A 23,353-nucleotide genomic window follows, 5' to 3' on the forward strand; every position below is an offset into this window, starting at 1 on the left:
CTGGAAGTTGTTGCGTCCCCTGTGAAAAAGCTTTGTACCTCTAGAATTCTTTAATTTGGTCAATACAAGCCGCCAAAACTTGATACGAGGAGGCGAGCTTGAAACCTTGCCACTCGGCCGGTGTAGACTTCGCAAAGCGAATTCCTTCCGTGCCCTCTTCGGTATCGGGGCAAGCCCCGCCGCGGCGGTCTAGTGGCTAAGGTGCTCGGCTGCTCGACCGCAGGTCGCGGGATCTGGTCCCTTCTGCAGTGGCTACGTTTTCGATGGAGGCGAAAATGCTGTAGGCCCGTGTGTTCAGATTTGGGTGCACGTTAAAGAACCCCAATTGGTGGGAAGCCCTTCACTACGGCGTATCTCATAAATCATATCGTGGTTTTCGGAGGTTAAACCCCACAAATCAAATCGGTATCGGAGCAACTCGGAGCGGGACGATTGCATGACGCGGACGCATCAGCACGTCATACGCACGCAAGGTTGCATTCGCATGGCATGCCAGGCCATGCACGCAAGCGGTGTTGTGTCGTTTCGACGTTCTCTGTATTGTACTGCCTGTTTTGTGGCTATCTGCGTAGGTTTGGAGAGGCTGGAATGGATCACGTTTCCTTACCACGATACACAGCGTCGCACCGCTGGAGCTGCGGTACGATGCACCAAAAACACTCCACGTGCTGTGAATGCTGGCGCCGGCACGATGCGAGAACACCAACGCAAACTAAATCGACGCAGCTTAGTCTCGCATGTCTCTCGATACGATGTTAAAAAATAACGCGCATATATTCCGTTTGTATGTTTTAATAATTCTATCAACCTTCATACTGCTGTTCAGGCAACGGATTGCACAAGTTACGTTGGCTCGAATGATTCTCGCAATGTCGGACCATTTCTTGTTGTATACCTCACCCTGACCATGTTGGGGCGAACGCCCGTGAGATGAAGGTCAGGCGGCGTTCAGTGTGACACATCACCTCATTAAGGGCCGCGTATCATTGAAAATCCTGGAATATGAGATCGTGAGCGCTCAGTGCATGTATTCTTCTTGTCTGCTTGAAATGCTCAAAACCATGTGAAGGGCCCTTTAAGGTGTTCACGGACAGAAGAAAAATTTACCCTGAGATTGAGTTAATACGAGGCAAGCAGACCCTTCAGGGCTATTAGCCCTCTCGCTATTCGCTCCGGTGTTGCCCTTCTCAGCCATGCCCCCCCCAAAAAAGACCCAGGAGTGGGTTTATTTGACGGTGGACACTTACCTCACCATGCTGCACTATAGAAGAAGAGAGACTGTATATATTCTGCGAACTCTATCGGAAAGCAAAATTGCATGGCCATCATAAATTAAAGCATTCCCGTTTACTTCGCTGTCGTAGACGCAGATGCCACACGTATATTTCTTCAAAAATTTGAGTTTTGTGAAAGTTTATTGGGCCGATATTTACGATTTTGGGAGCCTAAAACAGTGTTTTGCCCGCCTATTTTTGGCGCCTAAAGCCAGGTTTGCTAGTGTCTACCAATCCGGGCCTCCATTGACCGCCGCATCTAATGGAAAACACGTCCTTTCCAGGATCTTCCGAAATCGCCACTCATTGCCATTGGCATATGGGACGTTCAGTACCATCTGCTCATCGTATTCGCACCGGCAGTGACGTCACTTTCGGCAGTGTTAGCACAAGTCGACCGTGTGTACGAATTGTGGCTTTCCTAATGTGTGAAGAGCGGGATGCCGCGGGTTCGAATCCCGGCTGCAGCGGCTGCATTTCCGATGGAGGCGGAAATGTTGTAGGCCCGTGTGCTCAGATTTGGGTGCACGTTAAAGAAGTGGTCGAAATTTCCGGAGCCCTCCAGTACGGCGTCTCTCATAATCATATGGTGGTTTTGGGACGTTAAACCCCACAAATCAATCAATCATCGAAGAGCGGGATGCTGCGTCAACGGTGCTTGGCGCGGAAAGACGGCGTGCAGGTATACGTAATGTCGTGCGGCTACGAATTCCCATTTGCCACGCAAACATCAAGCGCACGTTTCGGCAGACGGTGCGCCATAAAAGCGTCCTTATTTAGAAAAGAATATAGTATTAAATTTTCGGGGCATTCCGGAACAACTTCGATTACCCGGTATTTTTGTAACGGCTACTAAAATCAAAGTACACACCGGTGTACGATATCGAGATACAACGCCGCAACAGCTATGCGGGAACCTCCTGGATGCTTCTAGTGAGTCGGGTGTACAGATATTCGCCAAGACGTGTCCTCTACAGCTGGTATATCGGGTACTCTGATGATCATGGTCCTTTCGCGGCAGGTATAGGTTTTGTCGGGCTGGGCTCCAGACCGTGTGGGTGTCACGTTAATCGGACATATTGCACGCCACTGAGCACACTACGATCGAGGGCGTCAGCAGGAACCGATGGTGGCACGTTCATTTCTCCAAAATCCGCTCTGCAGGGCCGCGGAGTATCTTGTGTGAGCTGACATGCGCTGCAACCGTCAAGTCCGTTACACGGTTTCAGAGATGCATGCACTTTTGTTTTAGCTTTGGCAAACCTATTCATTTTGAATGAATATGAACAGCGGGCATATATATATATATATATATATATATATATATATATATATATATAATGTTCTCTGCTCCGACACCCAATCCGCTCATATATACCGTACATTTCCATTTCCGCAGGTCGCGGGATCGAATCCCGGCTGCGGCGGCTGCATTTTCGATGGAGGCGGAAATGTTGTAAGCCCGTGTGCTCAAATTTTGGTGCACGTTAAAGAACCTCAGGTGGTCGAAATTTCCGGAGCCCTCCACTACGGCGTCTCTCATAATCATATATGGTGGTTTTGGGACGTTAAACCGCCCATATCTATCTATCTATCTATCTATCTATCTATCTATCTATCTATCTATCTATCTATCTATCTATCTATCTATCTATCTATCTATCTATCTATCTATCTATCTATCTATCTATCTATCTATCTATCTATCTATCTATCTATCTATCTATCTGTCTGTCTGTCTGTCTGTCTGTCTGTCTGTCTGTCTGTCTGTCTGTCTGTCTGTCTGTCTGTCTGTCTGTCTGTCTGTCTGTCTGTCTGTCTGTCTGTCTATCTATCTATCTATCTATCTATCTATCTATCTATCTATCTATCTATCTATCTATCTATCTATCTATCTATCTATCTATCTATCTATCTATCTATCTATCTATCTATCTATCTATCTATCTATCTATCTGTCTGTCTGTCTGTCTGTCTGTCTGTCTGTCTGTCTGTCTGTCTGTCTGTCTGTCTGTCTGTCTGTCTGTCTGTCTGTCTGTCTGTCTATCTATCTATCTATCTATCTATCTATCTATCTATCTATCTATCTATCTATCTATCTATCTATCTATCTATCTATCTATCTATCTATCTATATCTATCTCTATCTATCTATCTATCTATCTATCTATCTATCTATCTATCTATCTATCTATCTATCGAACACTTCCATTTTGTGAGTGCCTCCCTTCTTTTGCGCCAGTCGCGGTCTCTCCTTTCGTTACATCTTACTGTAACCGCGTGCAATCTCGGTATCGCTTATATTACGGCTATACAACGTAAGACGGAAGCTTGAGGCGATGAATCCTTTAGCCACACTTCTAATCAAGAATGTGTCACCTGTACTGTGTTGCTATAAGCGAAATGCAGGTGGGGCAAGTGCACACTCCCTCAAGAGCAAACGTATCCAAACACAATGCCCCCCCCCCTCCCTCCTCGAAGAATATTCGTGGGTGTGGTCCCCCCTCATCCAAATAAGAAAAAAAAAAGAATCCAAGCGCCGTCCTTGGCAAAGAGCCTTCGATATCGCTTCATTAAGTGCATGCTATCTTGCAAGTTGACCTGTGTATGTACAGGCTCCTGGACACAAATCCAGAAACGATGCCAAAAGACGGGAAACATGGTGAATAGCAAACATCGTTCGGAAACGCAGCGCTCCGAGTGTGTCTATCTGCGACTCGCTGTATTTCCCGTCTCTTCGTGCTCAGTTTCCTTTCAAACGTGTTGCCTACCAGCCAGCTTGCAGTCAAACCGAAATTTTAACTTTTAGGTGCGTTGGAAGTTTGTCACCAACATTGAAGTTGCTCAGGGCTGTAAGTTCATTAAACCTGAGCAGGCGTGTGTGATTATCTGATACTTTATCAGCAATACTTTTTCTTCTGGCTCTCTGATGGGAACACTAGTCAAATAGGCTTGTGGCGGCACCCGAATGGACGCATATAGGGCTTCGTGTCGGCACGTTTCACTCTTTTTGTCGTGTCCTCCCGTATTTGTAAACTTCCGTTCCTAAGTCCTGTATTTGACAATTCAGTGCCACTTCTGTGTTTCGCCCACGTCAGGTTGCATTTGGCTATGCTGTATAACACACATCGGTCTCATCTACTTCAATTTTTATTTTGTTTTTTTTCTTTTTGCTAAATATTGAAAAAGCTAAATCCCTTGTTCGTCATGCACAGACATTTGACTGCCCACTGAAATCTAACAAAGCAGCTCCACGCACATTTGTTAGACTCGAGCACTTGCTCATGAGTTCTTCGATGAAGAGCTCACTGCAAAACACGACTAATTATTGCGAACATATTTGATTGATTGATTGATTGATTGATATGTGGAAGGTCTGTGTGCTCAGATTTGGGTGCACGTTAAAGAACCCCAGGTGGTCGAAATTTCCGGAGCCCTCCACTACGGCGTCTCTCATAATCATATGGTTATTTTGGGACGTTAAACCCCACGTACCAATATGTGGGGTTTCATCATTACCGCCTCCATCGGCAATGCAACCGCCGCAGCCGGGATTCGATCCCGCGACCTGCGTGTCAGCAGGAGAGTACCTTAGCCACTAGACCACCGCGGCGGGGCTTGCGAACATATTTATGCCCTAGCCAAAGAAACCGTAAAGATGACACCGAAATGGACCTGAGGAGACGTACTTATCCATCTCGCTGACCCGTGGATGAAAACGGGAACTGTGTGCGAAATAGGGACTCCCTTCGTCGTCATCTCAGCTGCTATGTCGTCGAGCCCATTGAAATATTAGGTGAGGCCACACCTACAACTTTCCGTACTTCGTAAATTGTTTATGCTCCCTAAAATGCGAGCTTCTTGAAATGCGTGAGAACGTGAATCTCGCCTTTTGCTGTATGTTTTTTTTGTGTAGGATGCTGTGCAAACCACGCCTATTGCCTGGACAAAGACTGACCACGAGCGTTGGTTCGAACTTTGCAGATATCTCGGGTCATTTTACTGCATAACCACCGTGCGCTGTACGACAGATTTACTCAGGCATCAAAGGGGCGTGGACCTAAGTTCTGATTACCAGAGCGTTCGTGCGAGCTTACCAGTTTGCATCTGGGATGACAGAACGGCTTGAGACCTACGCTTTCGTTGTTTGTTTGCTTTTTCGCTACGCAGTGTAACGTTGTCTAAGCTCGTCGTGATAGCACGCGGGCTGTTCACGACGCGTGACCTTGGCGGTGCCCTCACTCTCCTCCAACACGTCTGGCCCCTGTCCGACCAGGCGCTGTTTGCTATCCGTGCTATCGCCATGAGCACGTGTGGTGGGCCGGGCGGGAAATCTACGATATACCCGTCTTTCGTTCGGTGTCGCCGTGTTCGTTACTTAAAGGGACGCTAAAGTCAAATAACTATTTACGTCAGAGTGAAAGCTCAATATATGACATCTAAAACGACAATATTAGCAAAAACAGTGCCCCACTTACCGAGAAATTAAGGTAAATGCACAAGAACACAAGCGCCGCAGTAGGACATTTTCAAAATGATCCCGATGACATCAGACGGACCGCCTACAATTAATCACTAGTAATCGATCTAACTGAACTAAATAAAGAGCTTCCCGTGCATCAAGAGACGCAATAAAATGATGCTTGTTCGTTTCTGCTTGATTCATGGAAAAAAGAACTGCCGAACGTTACTATGAGGAATGACGTGAGGTGTTCAAAAATTTAATTTTTGCGTAGTTACATTGGACAGGTGGTGCCATTTATCGGGGCGCAGTTGAACGAAAAACGTCTGTGATCTCGGAGCCAATGGCGGGAAATTGGTCAATGACCGTTGTTGCCTGCTATAGGTCCCGTTCGCTGCTTTCGGTATTCTGCTACTAGCTCAGTAAAGGCGGACAACTTTGTGCACGGCAACAGTGACGTGAGACGGTCCGGTCGGTCCACTTCTTGAGGCGGGTAATTTGAAGTGCGCTATCTCGATGCGGACTACTAAAACGCGATTTTATTTCAAAATAAGCCTTTCCTTCACACAACAGTAACACTGCGAGGTTTCTGGACCACTATTTCAACAATCAACGTCGACTTCATAGTTGCCTTTAGTGTCCCTTTAACGCGCGAGTATATACAAATAACAATTTATGTTTTGCGCATTTTTCATTCCTACGTCGGAGCTGGCAAAAGTTGCTGTATATTTGCGTCTTCGTTGCGCAGCTCGAGCGGCTTCAGAGGCGGCTGCAGCGTGTTGGGCGCCTTCTGTGTCGGAGGCCCTTCGGCTTTGCTCAATTATAGAACTCGTTGGTGCGCGATGCGGAAAGCCACGCCGGGATGACTTCGTTCTTCCCGGAACGAACAGCCGCCGCTTGCTCGTCGACGCGGCGGCCCCACTTGGGCGCCCTTCGTCAGCGTCGCACCTCGTCGCGCACTCGGACGCCCGAGCAGTTGTCCCTCCGGCGGCGTAAAGGTTTCCGCACGTACTGCAGCTCCTGAGACCTCCAGCGAAACTATCAATCCTATCAGTCGACATCGTTTGCCTAAGAGAGCAAACAGGGGCAACCGATATTCTTTAGTTAACGTTAAAGGGAGGGGGGATGGGCAGATTAGTGGTGTTCTATATTTACCCAATAGGTACCAGGAGAATGAAAGCGTGGATGAAGTTAGTTGGAACTATAGCTTGCTTGAGACGCTTATTTGAGCATTGTTGGAAGATTCCTTCCTCCTGCCGTGAGCCCGAGTAGGCTGATAGTGGTGATTATTTTTTTTTAGCGGTTACGGACGCTTTTATAGTTGCCGGAGTATGCCGCCCACGTCGACGGCTCAGACGCGCACCTTTTCGGGAAGGGCTGGCGGCGGCCGATGCCTGGCGACTCATTGCCTCGGTTGAGTCGGCTCGCTGAATAGCCGTCGCTGTGCCCACCACGAAAGTGTCGGAATTTATGGGTAATTGGAGCGGCGAAGGCATTTTTACCCTCGCGCGCATCTGTCACGTTATTGCTTGAGGTTCGTCTTAATTAGAGTAATTATGAGGTGCACACTGTGATTACGCGATTTCTCGCCACGACTGAATTGAGGGCATCTATATATGAAGTGGTCGCTGTCGCGGAAACTTTTTGCTGACCCTGGTTTTTCTGAATTCAAGCGTCTGGGCATTTCTACTTTATAACGCTGCTTGCGTTTTGTCCTCTCGGGTCAGTGCTCAACCTATCTGGGGAACCGAAAATAAAAAAAAAAGGGGGGGGGGGTTGGAGATTGCGTATTACATTTGCCGACACCTGTAAAGAGGTAGGTGAATAGGCGACATATAGTGAGTAATAGCATTTTATAATATGAAAATTATGACTGTGTTACCTCTGAAAATAAAGGTTTCCATAATATTTCGTCTCGACACTGCGTATATATATATATATATATATATATATATATATATATATATTCCTGCTCACGGCTGGTTATTTTTTCATCCACTTTTCTTTCTTCTTATTTACAATCCATTGGTTCTAATAACTTCCCCTGTACATTCCTTGGCATTACTGTCTGTTAGATCTCATTAATATTGTGTCAAAACACGGAAAAAACGAGCCCTTAGGTATACACTTCTTTACCATACACTTGCGGTAGTCATCAAAACACTGTTGCGTCCCTGCACTTAATGCAGAGTTTTACTTGAGTTATTGGAAACACGTTTGTAGACCTAGCTCTCGAATAGCTATACCCTGCTTTGACGTGCGAACATTCGCCGCAGAAAAAGCTCTCGGCTGCTTCCGCATTTCGATGGCTTTTAGAAAGGCAAGACGTTTATGTACTCAAACTTAATTGCGCTCTTAAGTTTCAAGTACGCCGAATGGTGGAAAATGATCCGAACACCTCCACATTGAGGTGTGCCTCATAATGACCCCGCAGTTTAAGTCGAAAAAAAATGTGCGGCAAATATAATGGGTAAATGCGCGTTTCAAGTCACGGTCAGTATGACAAGTTGTTGGCTGTTTTCCTGCTTAGTGAATGGAGGCGGGAATGTTGTAGGCCCTGCCAGTGCGCTCTGATTTGGGTGCACGTAAAAGAACCCCAGGTGATCGAAATTTCCGGAGTCCTCCACTACGGCGTCTCTCATGAATTATATCGTGGTTTTGGGACGAAATCAAATCAATCAATCCTGCTTAGTGACGCGACGCTTGTAATGACGGTATCCTCGCGTCTTTGCCTTCCATGTTTCGTCTTGGCCTTTCTTGATCGCGAATAGTGAAGCAGTGCAATTAGAAACACTTTCAGCAGCGCCGCTGATCAGAGGGCTCCGGTTGCTTTGGTATATATCCGTTTGGGTGCACGCTCAGATGGCATAGACCGCCGCCTGGTTCATGGCCTCCGTGAATGCAACATTGATGCGTTGTTATTTCAGGATAGCGAATTCTTTGGCACTGGCGGTGAACTTTCAACAAGCAGCCGCCGGTGTGGCCGCCAGAGAGCTGAACGCTTTTGAATGCTCGCGACTACCTTGTCCTGAAGACAGCCCCGGGACAGTTTTCAGATATATGTTATTATTATTGACTAAACCAACGGGAGCCATGGCTTTTGTTATATTTGAAGTATAACGATTAGGCTCTGAAAACAGTATCTTTGTGTCCGTGGTAAGCGTTTCATAATCGATGTTGGAGGAAGTTTGCCTACACATTTTATGTAATCTCGCGCTGTTGCAAACGTATATCGGAAGTACTATTCTTCGATGAGCATATATGGATATCGGTGAAAATAGTATCAACCTTCGTGAAATGTAATGGCAAGATAACGATAAAACTACTGAAGAGCACCAAGTGGGGCTAGTTGGTAGACGTTCATTCGGTAATCGTTTAACTGTGCCAATGCAAGGGCAATGTCTTTCACTTTCTATGTTGTCCTTGTTTTTTTTACCGCATTACGGATAAACTACTGCGCCATTGGTGTGTGTGCGCGCGCGCGCGTGTGTGTGTGTGTGCGTGCAAATCATGCGCAGGGTAAACGCATGTGTTATCGCTTCCGAGTGTGAAGGAGGATTGACGGCAGCGCATACGTGGTATCTTAGAAGGAAACGTTTTCACGCTGGTCTTCGTGCAGTTTCGGCTGCTTGTGACCCTTTGTCGTCTCCTGTTTCTCATTTGCAGCCTCGGGAGTGCTCTTTCGGGGCATGTGGGGTTGACCGACTCGTGCCCTGTAGCACATGCGGCGTCCTTGTTGTGTTCCTCCCGCGTGGCTTTAGTATCCCCCCCCCCCCCCTCCCTCCAGCGGCAGTGCGACGTCCTTGAGCCGATCGCGCCTTCAAGGGCGATGACGACGCGTGTCTGGTTGAGCGTTTCTGCTTCTGGTTAGGAGGAGGAGGGAGCCTGCCCAGCTGACGGCTTTCCCTCACCCTCAACACGCTTTCACTTCGGATGGCAACGGCATACGGAGACTTGTACAGCGGCGACGTGTGTGCCTCGATTTCGTGTTCGGTTGAGGCTCCCGTTGCCCTTTTACCCGCGCTGTTGGCAAATGCCGCTGGTCGGGTGACGTAAGCGCGGAATATATTATTGCCACGTTTTCCCCTGAGGAGGGTGGACGCTGCGCAGGCAATTTTCTTTGTCTGACGTGAATTTTAATTCGTAGAAAGAAAAATTTAGGTGGAATACAAGAAAACACGTATTTGCCTTTCAAAGTCGGCATGACACCACCAAGTGTTTGTTGCACACATTATCGGGTCGACAGTTGTTACACGATAATACTTGGAAGCGTAAAACACACAAAATACACTAGACGAACGCTCACTTCAAACTAAAGTTTACTTACGGAAAAGCGGCCATGTTTTATCGCACTCCAAAAGGTAAAAGCAAGAGCTGAACGTATGCGTGCACAACATGACACTGACAATCAGCTAAAAGATATAACACCATAGTTGTGTGGTTCTTTTTATCTCGAGTTTATTTATTTTTATTTACATTCTCATCGGTCGCCATCAGCGACAGTTGTCAACAGCCTATACTAAGTCTCATGCATGTTGAAACGCCCTCCATTGCTTTGACATCAACGCAGTCATGGTCTAGCGTGTTTTTCTGTGCGATAGGTCGTTTGACGGTATCCTACAATGGAGACCGCGTGGCTGCGACTCGTGTGCTGGCCTAGTCTTTCGCCGCGGACGTATAGCGTACCGACCACGTGCAGGCGAAGATAGCGCAGCGGGACGGCTCCGAGCACGACCGCCTCACCACTGGTTCCCCGTGAAGTTCACTAATGGCCGGCGCAACCTTAATCGACTCGCGGACGGCGGCACGCTTGTTCTGACTGCTTTATTTGCCGTGGACGCACTATTCTCAGTTATGTTCGGGCCGCCGAGACGTGTGCACAGTTGCCCCGGAATGCGAGCCAGCAGAAGAAGACTCGGAAAAAAAGCTACAATACAGAAAAAAAAAAGAAATAAGAGGGTCGGGCACACATTGACTTCGCGCACGGCTGAGGGGCCTCGGCTTGCACGCCTTCGTGAACGCCGCGCCTTTCTCTCGAAGGGCTCGCGTAATATGTGAGTCATGACACGACGGATGGACCATGTGATCGCTTCACCGGGCGAAGTGGCGCCTAGGGGCACTTATTAAACATCGTAGCGGGGCGCTTGTTTTCCTTCTCCAGCCGCCAGTCTGCACAACGGCTGTGTTCCGCTCGTTCTCACCTGGGCACCAGGCACAAGTGACGTAATCGCCCCGCAAGACTTGGTGCTATACCCTGAAACAACAGTTGTGTGCACAGTATCTTGCATTTTCCGGCCATGGGCGCAACCATATCGCAGAGCTGTGGTGCTCTTTTACTTGAGTTTTGTGCGCTGAACTAAGGGCAGTATACTTAACGCACTTGGCTGTATATGGTTTGTTCACGCGCATGACAGTGTCCTTAACGGAGAAATATTTAGGTGGCGATTGAGTCAGTTGTTTTGTAGCAAGAGGACTGAATGCGGAGGTGAAGCCAGTCATTGTTCGATTGTATAAACGGGTACGCCGAGCCATCATTCTGCGTTTGTCGCGGGGCGCATTTGCGGCTGACGCTATACATAGCAACACTTATTTGTGGCGAAACAATGCTGTTCGGGCGACCGCTGACCTCATATGCGGCAAACACACCGCAGTTCATGTGTGTATGCATTGGCAGAAAGACCGCAAAAGCTGTGCATCACATCGCACGTTTGTTTACGGTTGGCATCAGATCGGCCCGAGTGGTGCTCCCTCGCGCGTCAGCTTGCTCCAGCAGCTTGCCTGGCCGACAAAGAGGAAAAGTTGTCTTCGAAGGCAGCTGTCGGCCCCCATCCGGACCGGCGGCAGTGGTCCCGCCGGTGGTGGCAGGGGCGCTTCCGGCGCGAGTTGTGAATAGGCGCCGCCTCCGGACCTCCTCGCCTGCTGGCGGCTGGTTCAGTGCTCCTTCAGCTCGGTGCCGAGCAGTGTGCGGCCGCCTTCTTCTTGCCGCCGAACGGATATCGAGGTCACGCTTTCGAGTGCGGGTGTCGTCGTCCAGCAGACGCGCCCACCTCGACGACGGCCGTGTTCCTTTCTTCGGAGGCGCGATGCAACGTCCGCGCAAACCGAGCCTCTTCGACGCGCCCATCTGGAAGAGCCTGCCCTACTCGCTTTGGGCGGCGCTCCTCGACGACGTCGACACCAGCGACGATGACTCCGAGTCGTCGCTCTTCTCGTCCAGGGTCTCCTCCGAGGGATGCCTGTCGGACACCGAAAGTGAGTCCTCCTCGCCTAATCTTTGCGCGGCGCCTTCGACTCTTCTGGACTGCTGGTACTCTAAGAGTGACCGAACCTCTTGGATCCTTCTGTCGAGAAGGGATCGGGTATCCTTCGCAGAGTTTGATGAAACAAGACATCTGCCGAGCTACGCAGTGTTAACATTGATGATGAATAGGCCGATTTAGAGAAAGGGCGTTACATGTGTTTTTCACAAACGGGATTGCTGGTCTACCGTGCCGACAGTGTCTGTGCGTAATCCTCATAATGTATTACCAGTTTCGGAAGGTGTATTTTTAGATGTTAGTATTCATATCTGATAGCGGAAGGCACGAAAAAAAAAGTTTACCTTTTTACTAGTATGTTCGATCCTACTCGCTTTCACCCTCCGTCGCTTTCTTCACTTGGTCTCTCGTTGTTTCATCGGTGCGCTGAAGCCTCTCAGCCGGTGAGAAGGAAGGGAGCCGTGTAATTTTCTCGGCGGTCGGAAGTGATGGTGAAGCCGAAAATTTCTAGAAGTGCGTTCACGATGCGCGCAAAAACCGGATCCACGCGTGGCAGCAGCAGCCTCTCCTTCGGCAGTCGGCGATTTCTCGTCCCGGGCGGAATGCTCGGTCGAGTTTCATTGCAGCCGGCTGGAGGATGATGAGCTGTCACTCGCGTGACTCAGTGCGCGCATTCCCGATTTTCGGGTTGTGGCACTGGGCTCGACTGCGGCCTCTGCGCGGCGATCGCCGGATATCAGCTGAAGCGCTGCTTGCGAGTTGTTGATTGATATGTGGGGTTTTAACGTCCCAAAACCACCATATGATTATGAGAGGCGCCGTAGTGGAGGGCTCCGGAAATTTCGACCACCTGGGGTTTCTTTAACGTGCACCCCAATCTGAGCACACGGGCCTACAACATTTCCGCCTCCATCGGAAATGCAGCCGGGATCCGAACCCGTGCTTGCGAGTTGTGGCCACCAATTTGCTCGGTTCAGCACTGCTTGATTATCAGCTATATTGGAAGGAAAAAAAAAATGTCCGCTCTCAGCATTCGGTGGTGGTGCCCCAATGTGTATTGGCTCTCTGTTAATCATTACCCCCCCCCCCCCCACATCCGCTTTCATTTATGCTCAGTGTTCTCTGTGAAAAATTGAATTGCTGCACAAACTTGAAGAAAAAAAAACAAGAGAGACAGGAAAGAGTGCAGTTCCTCTTGTTTCTCTTGTTTTTTTATTGAAGTTTGTGCAGCAATTCAATTTTTCAAGTATGAACCAACTAGTCTGCAAAAAAGTATTGGTTCTCTGTGTTGACAGCACCCCTCGTCGAAGCAACGCGATTCTGTAATGCGGTTCTTGTGGCTAACCAATGAGGCCCGGTATGGAGGAGGCCGATCGGACTCTTCAAGATGCGCTCCAAGAGGCAACTCTGTAACCGTGGTTATGTGATTAGATAGGCGATGGCGCGCGTGATCTAGTCACGCATCGCGGGGTGTGTCCCGAGTTTCTGAGAACGCGAGAGGTCCCGAAAAAAGGAACGGAAGTGTCAGTTCTTCGGCGAGACCCCTGTGGCGGAATGCGCCCGTTCTGCCCCGCTGCTCACGCTTCTCTCTGCCGCACGATCCCCTGCCCGCCGATGACATGGCACGTGTTCTCTCTTCGATAGCAGCGCGCTCTTTGGCCGCGGCCCGTCTGCAGGTGCAGTGAATCGGATCGCTCTCTTTTGCGGCTGCTTCCGCTGTGGAAGCTGCTTTGTTTGGGCCGACCTTATCGCGAAGGCGTTTTCCAAACGACTTGGTTGTGCGACAGACTGTATAGTGCTTGCCGATTGGGCTCCCCTCTTCAATCTTACAGGGTCCTTCTGTTGATACTGCCTGTACTTACGTGTTGTTCCTCTTTAACATTCATTTAAAAATGTTCAGCGTTGTCCATTCAGGCTGTACCTCTATGGGATCTTATTCTGTGTCCCAGATTTGGTGAAGCTTTCATTTTAGCTTTTCACACTTAATGCAATCCGTATTGTAACGTGGAAAAAAGCGGTACCCGGACTAAATAAGCGAAATGCCTGGAGAATGTTTGCTTAACTTATAGCAGCGGTTGTCCGAAAACACGTCTATGAAACAATATTCCCCTTCAGGAACCTCGTGGAAACATGCGGGTGTTCTGCATAAAAACCCCGTACGTTCCATCTTTTACGGTACGTCCCCCGCGGTTACGTAGACGCATGTCGATCCCGCAATAGGGGGTTCTCGAATAGCGCACTGCGAGCCCTTGCGGTGCGGCCACTGCGCATGCGTCGTAACGCGAGTCGTCGTTCGCGGCCCGCGCGCAGAAAAATCCGAAGTAGCGTGCGGCGATCGCGGCCCGCATGTGGCCTGCAAGCGCTGGTTTCGAGGCTACGGTGTCGCTGTGATCGTGTGCTGCGGTGCAGCAGGGCAAACGCTATTCTAAAGCTCATATGGTGCCCGCAGAGCTTGCAAACGCTATTCTAAAGCTCCCTAATAAAACCCCTGTGTTTGCGTATCATATACAGATCCTAATTGCCGAACCCGTCTAGAATATGCATGAAATCATTCGGGTTTTTCTGTATCTCCATGTTGCTCATAGGTGCAGTGGCGTCCATTTGACTCCAAAAACATTCGTTGTTTTTTGTCACTTCATGACTCCATCGTCAAAGTCTGTGTTGATAGGAGCGCACTGTTTTTTTTTTCTTTTTTTTTTTAATGGGACCTCTCATATCATTCATATGGTATTGTTGGATATTGGGTTGATCATACTTTAGAAACATGCACGCAGGCGTAAAAAAAAATATTCGCGTAAGTACACTATAGTCGGTCAGATGCGTGAGAATGCCGATTGGGTAAAGCTACCATGACAGAGGTGGCACAGAGCGGTCGTTAATTGTTGTAATCGCACAGTGACCAGGGCTCTTCATACAGCTATCGCTGAAATGATAGTGAGGATGTAGAGGCACGATCACAAATTGTCTGAACCAAGTATTATGAAGGTTTAATTTTCTCTCCTGTGGCGCTATATACATTGTCTAATAAAAGACAAAGCGTGAAATTAGGTCATGGGAGAAATTCTGACAAAAAATGTTTTCGTTGGAGCTCTTTGAGAGGTCTTGTATAAATATAATTCGCGTGGTATTTGCATGGGTAACAACGCTTTCAGTGATACCTTCTGGCAGGCTGGTTGGTTTATTGTTGACAAGCATTCTCAAACTGCGCGAGAACACGAAGACGCAAGTACGAATACATTCAGAACACCCGCAAATGCTGTAGGCCCGTGTGCTCAGATTTGGGTGCACGTTAAAGAACCCCAGGTGGTCGAAATGTGCGGAGCCCTCCACTACGGCGTCTCTCGTTATCATATCGTGGTTTTGGGACTGTTAAACCCTCCATATCAACCTTGCATATCAACACCACCCCGCTCGCGGTGTTCTGAATGGGTTCTTACTTGTGTCTCCGTCTTTCCGCGCAGTTTAAGAAAGCTTTTAGCGATGTTTTTTTTGTGTGTGTGTGTGCTTTTGATTGCGGCGAGTGCAGGCTTGTCAGATGGATGGTGTTAGTGGAATTTTCGGTGCCTTGTTTTGTGAAGTACGAAACATTTGCCACAATCAAAGATCACTGCGGCTATCTGCTCCTGCGGTTGTTTGCGATGGGGAGTGGCCTGTAGATATCTCCGCGGGGAAAGCTTTCGGGAGACTGCAACCATCGGCGCCGCGGGATGTGCGTTCACTGTCGGTGCCAGAGTTGCCGAATTTCGCCAGGCTTGCTTACAATATGAGTGGCGTGATGACTCAGCTGTTCTCTTTAATGGCTGTTGGTCAAGATACTGCGAGAGGCCCGTGGTCAAGTTCGGTTCCTCTGACGTACCTTTCGTCTATAGGGCTACAGTTGTAGGTCCCTAAGCCAAGCTTGTCTTGCATGTACCCGCCTGTAGGCGTAATCGCTCCTTAATTATTGAAAGTTTTACTTTAGTTAGAAACTTAGGGAGGACATGCGCCTAGGTATTAAAGTTCAGTGTTTAAATTCTTCGTTTAATGGAGGCGAAAATGCTGTAGGCCCGGGTGCTCAAATTCGGGTGCACGTTAAATAACCCCAGTTGGTCGAAATTTCCGGAGCCCTCCACCACGGCGTCTCTCATAATCGTATGTTGGTTTTCGGACGTGAAAGCCCACATATTATTATCAAATTCCTCGTTTATTCTTCTAGAACGTCATCATTGAACATCTGAACACTGATGAAGTGCGTATGCCATCAGCAAAATTAAAGTGCGAACGTGAAATAGTTTAAACAACGCTTGTTACGCATGTCATGGAATAAACATTTGATGGTGTTTATTGGCGCAAGGTGGAGGAGTGTTGTTTTCTAGGATATAGTTGTACATTGTAGAGACCGAATTCAATTACTGTTTAAGTAAACCTGGAAACAGAGCAGCACGTTGACATAGGTTTGTAGTTGTTATTTATGCTGTTAACACGGTTGTGAGTTTGATCTTGACATGTGTTCCGGAAACGGCCGGTGCCCGACGAAACCATGGAACGGGGTCGTCGGAAAGCGTTATCTGGAGCGGCTTTCCCAGACGATCGCTTTTGACCCAGGGGTGGTGGTTTTAATCTGCGTAGTATAGTTGTTGCGATGCTAATCTTTCACGGGTCCGTGGCTATCGTATCGCGGCTCCGCCGCCTCGATCGGAGTATAACGATCGCCTAAGATAGGCGCCCCCAGAAACCCGCAGAACGGCGCAGTAGTCTTTATCGGCATGCCTCTTTCAAAACATGGGTCATTTTCGCTTGTAGTGCAAGGCCTGTCTCGTTCGGGCTTACTCCTCCGATAGCAGTTTGTTTGGTGATTTGTTACGACCGAGTTGCCGGAACTTAAGGCGGGCCTTTATTCGCGCATAACCTTGGGACTTGCTATTGGAAACATAGAAGTCTGCAGGTTCTTATGTGCTAAAGCCGTGATCTGATTGCGCCGTAGTAGGGTGGACATCGGGCTTAGCAGTGTGGCGCGGGCTATGGAAAATGGCGCTTGTAGCATTCAACGGCTGGTTGTGTACTCTCTTCTCAGCCAACACTGACATCCATCTCTTGTGGTGTGCTTGACGTGTGTTTGCACGGTCATGTAAACTGCATGATAACATTAGTCTCCAGTTTTCACGATGCCGTATCGCTCACCATGGGCCTCTGCGAGCCTTTTGTCAGCGCTCGATAGCAGTGGTCTCAAGAAATCAGCCTCCCCCCCGCGGTATACTAAAGTATACTCGGCTGCTGACCCGCAGGATCGAATACCGGCTGCGGTTACTGCATTTCCGATGGAGGCGGAAATGTTGTTGGCCCGTGTGCTCAGATATGGGTGCACGTTAAAGAACCCCAGGTGGTAGAAATTTCCGGAGCCCTCCACTACGGCGGTTTTTTTTTTTTTCATAATCATATGGTGGTTTTGGGACGTTAAATGCCAAGTCTCAAAGGATCGAGTCAGTCGCTTATCATCCGAATCGGCGCCGCTTGTGAAATGCCTCCAATATGCGTGTTCATGCGCCCGCATAGTGTGCGAGCGAGCAGAGGTCCACATCTGTTTCCAGGAGAACGGGTGTGCAGCCTATACGTACAGCGACGGGTTCGGCCGCAGGCTGCTTCCAATGTTAGCCAGTTCGTCGGTGCGTGTCCTACAACAGCTCTGAATGCGCTCGAATGTGGCACGGCGTGCGCGCGTGCGTGGGCCATCTTTATTCTCTCTCGCTTCCACATATGCCGGTGCCCTTTGTGTGAAGAAAGAAGGCTGTCCGGCTGGCGCGTCCAGCGGTCTGGGAACGGGCTGCCCTTCCGTTTCTCTGCGCCCAGACGCGAGCAAGATGGTGTCCGTGGCTGCGGAGATAACGAGGCGGGAAGAGAGACCCCTCGGTGCGCGTTTGTGCGTGGTGTCACTTGTAGGACACGCTGCGGGCCAGCTCAGCGCCCATGTACCGGAAGACGGCTGTTCGCAGAAGGCGCACTGGCGAAATACGCGCATTGCCCGCTTCGTGGGCTTCGCTGGTGGGCCAAGCTGTTTCTCATCTCGAGAGAAGTTGCTGGAGGCTGCGCTCGTCTTGGCCGTTGGCGATTGTCTCTCCGCGACCACTTTGTTTCGCGCCTGTGGCGTCTCCCTGCCTCGACATTGTCATTTGCATTGTCGCCTTCCGATGTGTCCAAAGTGCAGGTGAAGTCTATGCCCTCGCTTTGTGTCCCTAGTCGCGGCCCGTTGGCGGTATTCCAAGTTCCCTGTCCTGTATTTCAAGCCCGCTCACCAAACTTCAGTCGCACCACCGGTTGGAAGTTTACGCGAGACGCTATTAAGATTAAACGGTCAAATTGCGTGCCACTGTGGAGACAGCGGCCTTGCCGTATCTTTTAAAAATAAAAAAAAATGCTATAATTTAATGAGTAACGTCGGGGCATCAGTTTTATATACTATCGGCAGCTGCTAATGTTCGCGTGGTGTGTTCGATTGCCAAGCGGTATCACTCTACTGCGTGGGGTCTTGTGGGTTGGCCGTTTCTCTCTGGAACGTGGTGCGCCGCCGATACTGACCGCAGTGTGTATGCTGTGCGGTGAGCCACGCTGCTGGCATCGTGCCACGTTTGTCGGGCTTCGACGCGCATTTTGGGCGCCGTGTGAAGCCCCCGGCGTGTCTGGCCGGTTCGCGCCGAGGCAAGCGACTGGGAACGTCTGCGCTGGGGTCAGGGTTGTCTCTTGTGCGCCCCAGTTTATAACGGGCTCTGCAGAACTACGCGGCCGCTTTCGGCTCTCCGGATGTTGTTCCCTCCTTTTGTTTGTTGAAGAGCCCATTGGGGCTGATTGAAGAGTCTGCCTCGGAATAGCTGCTGCGCGGTGGTCTCACTGTGCGGCTGGAGCCTGTAGTATGGCGCGAACCGCCCAAACTTCGCCGAATGTGTTTCACATTTTAACCTCTGCTCTGTTTATTATACGAAGACGGCTAGCCTGCTTTTTCCTTTTAATGGGTGACAACTTACAGTCGTTATACCAATTCTTGTGGTGCTTACACAGCGTTGTACTTTTCACTTGCGTCGTTGACTTGCAGATAATAAAATCCTGCCTTTAAATGTCAGATAGGCGCACTATATACGAGCATCTTGAATTCGCGGATGTTTGTTCGTATTGCATGGCCTTCGACAAGCTTCGACAAGCTTCGACTTGGATTTATCTGAATCGTACATCGTTTAAGTAAAGAAACTAATTTGTACAGTGTGGTTTTCCTTCTTTTCGTGGCCTGTGGCATTTTCCGCGTCAGCGTGCAGTTGTCAACCCCTGGTAACCATTCGCTACTGATGTGATGATGCCGCGCAGGGACTAATCAAATCTGTAATATTGAGTAGTATGACAAGTATCGAACGCGATTGAAAACAAGTGCAAAGCCCGCCGCCAACTGGCAGTGCCGCTGCGCAGTCAATTCCCGATAGGACCCCTTGTGATGATGTGCACAGACAAAAACGTAACGTCAGTTTCAGCTGACACTTCGTCTGCTAGGCGCGCTCGTGTAGTCATGTTTTCGTCACCACTATCGCTGTCACCGCCGTTATCAGTGTTTACAAGTTATGTAGAAAACACCCACAAATTGAGAATCGCTTCGATTCGCGACGTCGTTAATTGTTTTCGCTTTGATCCTCTGCAAAGCAGCTATTCTCAAATCGGCGCCGGACTAAGCAGCGTCAAGGAGGCTCCCGGAGACGCACGCTTGGTCCATGTGGATTGGCAAAATCAGAAAACAAGAAGAAACGCATTCTCTAGACCTGGAAACATCTGTACTAGGTGCCATCTCTCTGAATGAGAAATAGCCAAACTGAATGGGAAATAGCCAAACAAAATCATGTCTCTTGAAAAAAAGCTATATTTATCAAAAACGACTCCGGGATGTATACAGCAGAGAGCTACTAGAACATTTTGGTAAATTGCAGTATTGCTTTACAAAGAGTGTAGGTTCCCAGGATAGTTGGAACACTGCTCATTAGAAGCACGTGGGGCCCTCATTGGAACATTAAGCACACTGAGAAACAACGTGGTTTGTTGTGAAACGCTGCAGCTTTAAACGCAGTGTTCAATTAAACATCTGCTGTATATAGACCTTTTCACTCAAGGCTCTCTGGGTTCCGCCACAGTCCTCTCTGGGCTGTTGTGCAAAGTCCTATCTGGACTTTGCACTACGTGACAGCGTTCGCCGAATAGCGGCGCGAGCGGCGAAGGAAAAGGTAAGCGCAACTCTATACAGTAACTCTACCGGCTGTCGCCGGCGATGCGAGGGAAAGCGAAGCCGATCGCGAATTGCGACGTCAACACCGACGAGACGCGAACCAAGGAAGCCGGGCGCAAGTGTCTTCAACGCGTCCCGCCTCCCGTGTCTTCGCTTTTCAAACAAACGTTTACTCGAGTAAACGCTACACAGAGTTTCGCTTCAAACCGTTCTTCCAGCACCCGCGTCAACGCCCGTTTCACCCGCGTCAACGCCCGTTTCACCCGCGTCAACGCCGTGCGCACCGCTGCTTCTTCGCATCCCATCAGGGGTCCGTTCGGGGAGATAGTCCATAGTTTATTTTTTTCGACTATTTGCCGTTTAACTTGCACAAGCCTCTAGTAAGTAAAATGGTGTTCCTATTCCCCTTTGTCACAGGGCGGGCGCTCGCATCGCCACAGGATGAAAAGTTGCGCACTTTGTAGGCCCGCTTACACACACAAACAGGGTATAGGCGCTGGCAGCGCCACCCCATGACGTGGTGTGTTATCATGAGGTCAGTGTTGTATATATAACATGCTCTCTCGCATGCCGGCCATCGTAGGGTTCCAAGAAAGCTAGATGGTGCGCTGTATACAGGCGGGCCTCGTGATGCCCGTCATTCGTCTGCATGCAGCAAGCAGCCCGCGCACCCTTCTAGAAGGCCGCCAGTGACCCGAAGCGAGGTCAATGCGCGCACGTCGGGCGCCTGCCTGCCTTCATTTTGCCCATGTCGGCTGGATTTCGCTACGCGACTGCGGGGACCTTCCTCCGCTCTGCACTGCCATGTACCGAACGCCGTATTTGCTGTTCGAGAGTATGGACGCTTCTATGGCTTTTAATTATATATCAGACGCACCTTTCATGTTGAGTCGTTGTGGGCGTGTTGCGGGTGGTGATGGGAGAGTGTTTATTCTTCGGATTTCTTACGCGCGTGGTGTGTACTTAAATGGCCACTGGGATGTTCGTAAAGAGTGTTCGTTTAAAGGGGGGAGAGGATCGGGTGTTTGAAGGCAGTTTCGAAAACTCGCGAATTCGCTGCAAGTCCCTCAGGCCTCCAGGTCGTTAGCCGACTGTGCCACATAGTTCACACGACCCGCATAGTCCTATATGTACCGAACCTCTCGTTGTTCCAGTAACGTCGGGGCAACTTTCACGCTATTAGGATTTTTTTTCTTGTCAGATATCAAGTGTGTACATAGTTTTGCATTTCATTCGTTCTCTGCCGTAGTTGTCTTCGCAGGAAGTGAAGCGGGTGTGTTGTGAATTAGTACAGGTGGGAGGCTAAGATGGCGGATCGCGTGGATGCATAATGCAGCATGTTGAAGCATTCGCGGTGTATTTTGGAAAGCAAAAGAAAAAGGCGCAAAGTATTGCCACACTCCAGTTTGCGTGCGCACGGTTGCCTCGGCGCGCCGTGAGGTCGAGACGGGACATGCATCGTTTATTTCGTGGTAACTTTGTGTTGACTGTTCTTTGCTTGCCTGCGTGAATGTGGAAAGTGGGCGATGGGCATTCTTATGGCAGTTTTTTACCACTCGTTTCAGAGCGTTCTGGCAATAGGTGCAATCGCCGTATAGTATGCTGTTTAACCTTCTATGTCACACATGCTCCGATTGTCACACATGTTCACATGTGTGACATCATATGTCATCACATGTGTGACATGAACATGTGTGACACATATGTCACACATGTTCCGACTACTGAAAACGCAGTGCCGTTGTCCTCGTACGTGGTCTTTGAAAAAGTTAGGCGAGTAGGCGAGGAGGGTCGACTGATAAGAAAATAGGGAGGAGACTGTTTCCGCTTCATGAGGAACTCTATGAGTTTTTGAGCCTTCATGAACAAGTCGATCGGTGTATTCTTATAGGAAGACAATTCCTTCAACCAAAGCAATCAAGCACGAGATCTTGCCGGCATTTACAGCAGTGAACGTTGGTATTCGTGCTGTTATACCACTGTTACAAACGCGCGCGTTTTCAGTGGGCGATACGGTGGACGCGTTCGGATCGGGATAAATATATATTTAGCGAGGTCTTGCGCTTGCAATTTACGAAATTGTATCGGAGAGAGAGAGAGCGGTGACAGCAGGGTCACGCATTACTGTACGCTGCCCTGTAATGGTCACTTAGCCGTTCACCCAAGGCACTGCTTCAGCACGCTTTGCGAAGGAGCCCTGTGCTACGTCTCCTTTAATTTGATTTCACAGCTGCTGCTGTTCGGGTTACGGTCGCACTTCCAGCTTTTGTGTATAGCCTACTTGATGTCTTTTGAAGAGGGCGGTCTGCAGCACGCGTTTAAAAAAAGAAAGAAAAAAAAAACCGCCAGGCGTGCGCGGCACAGCCACAGCTAAAACTCGGAAGAGCGGCCTTTCCAAAGCATGTTTAAACCCTCTTTTGGTAACTGCTGAGCACACTTGCAGGATACCCACTATGCCATAAATCATAATTTTTGTGCTGTATAGAGAGACGACATTCACTATGGCATTCCTCGGAGAAGTGTGGTACTGGCTACACACATGCTAGGAATTCTGTGCAATTTTGTTTTGTATGCTATGACTGACGACGATGAAGAATCATGTGCGAGGCTTTCGTAATGATTGGCGGAGAGGAGGGGGGGGGGGTCGACGACGCACTCGCAATTCCCATTTTGTAAGGCCTGGTTGTTGCTTTGCTATTCTAAAACCCTTTATTAGGTACATACATTAACGCTATTTCTTTCACGACGTGAAGAAGTCTGCGTAGGATCAGTTTGCAAAGGAGTCGCAAAGGAATATGCAGACCGCAAAGGGCCCATTCTCGTGTTCTTGGAGTGACATTTCGGTTCCGACTGGAAATGAACAGCCTTGAGCCACGCTCCGGACACGCGCTTCTAGCTCACCTCAACCGAGTGACAGGAAACGAAAGGTCGAGGAAAGGCAAGGGCGGAAAAGCGCGGCTTTCAAGGTGCTTTTATTTTTTTTTTCGACCTCTTCGCACTGGTGTGGGTTCGGTTGTACAGGCGTGTGCATAATTTAGCGATGCATTTCGCTTACACCGCTGCTCACGCAGCTTTTTGTCTCGGTTCTATTTTCTGCCCCTCTATTTCTGGTTGGCCCCGGGGGGGGGAT

General features: G+C 49.2%; 1 protein-coding gene across 5 annotated transcripts in view; it reads left to right on the plus strand.

Annotated features, from left to right (window-relative positions):
* Positions 1-10,648: 10,648 nt before the first annotated feature.
* Positions 10,649-23,353, plus strand: part of LOC119175688 (disco-interacting protein 2) — a gene marked incomplete at its 3' end in the record, with an annotated part of 148,937 nt that continues 136,232 nt past the window's right edge. Inside the window, 1 exon segment of one of the 5 annotated variants that reach the window (XM_075881900.1) lies at positions 10,649-11,988. In XM_075881900.1, the coding sequence (XP_075738015.1) occupies positions 11,340-11,988 (649 nt within the window). 5 annotated transcript variants of the gene reach the window in all.

This window comes from Rhipicephalus microplus, chromosome X (assembly GCF_043290135.1).
Source record: "Rhipicephalus microplus isolate Deutch F79 chromosome X, USDA_Rmic, whole genome shotgun sequence".
NCBI classification, from domain to species: domain Eukaryota; kingdom Metazoa; phylum Arthropoda; class Arachnida; order Ixodida; family Ixodidae; genus Rhipicephalus; species Rhipicephalus microplus.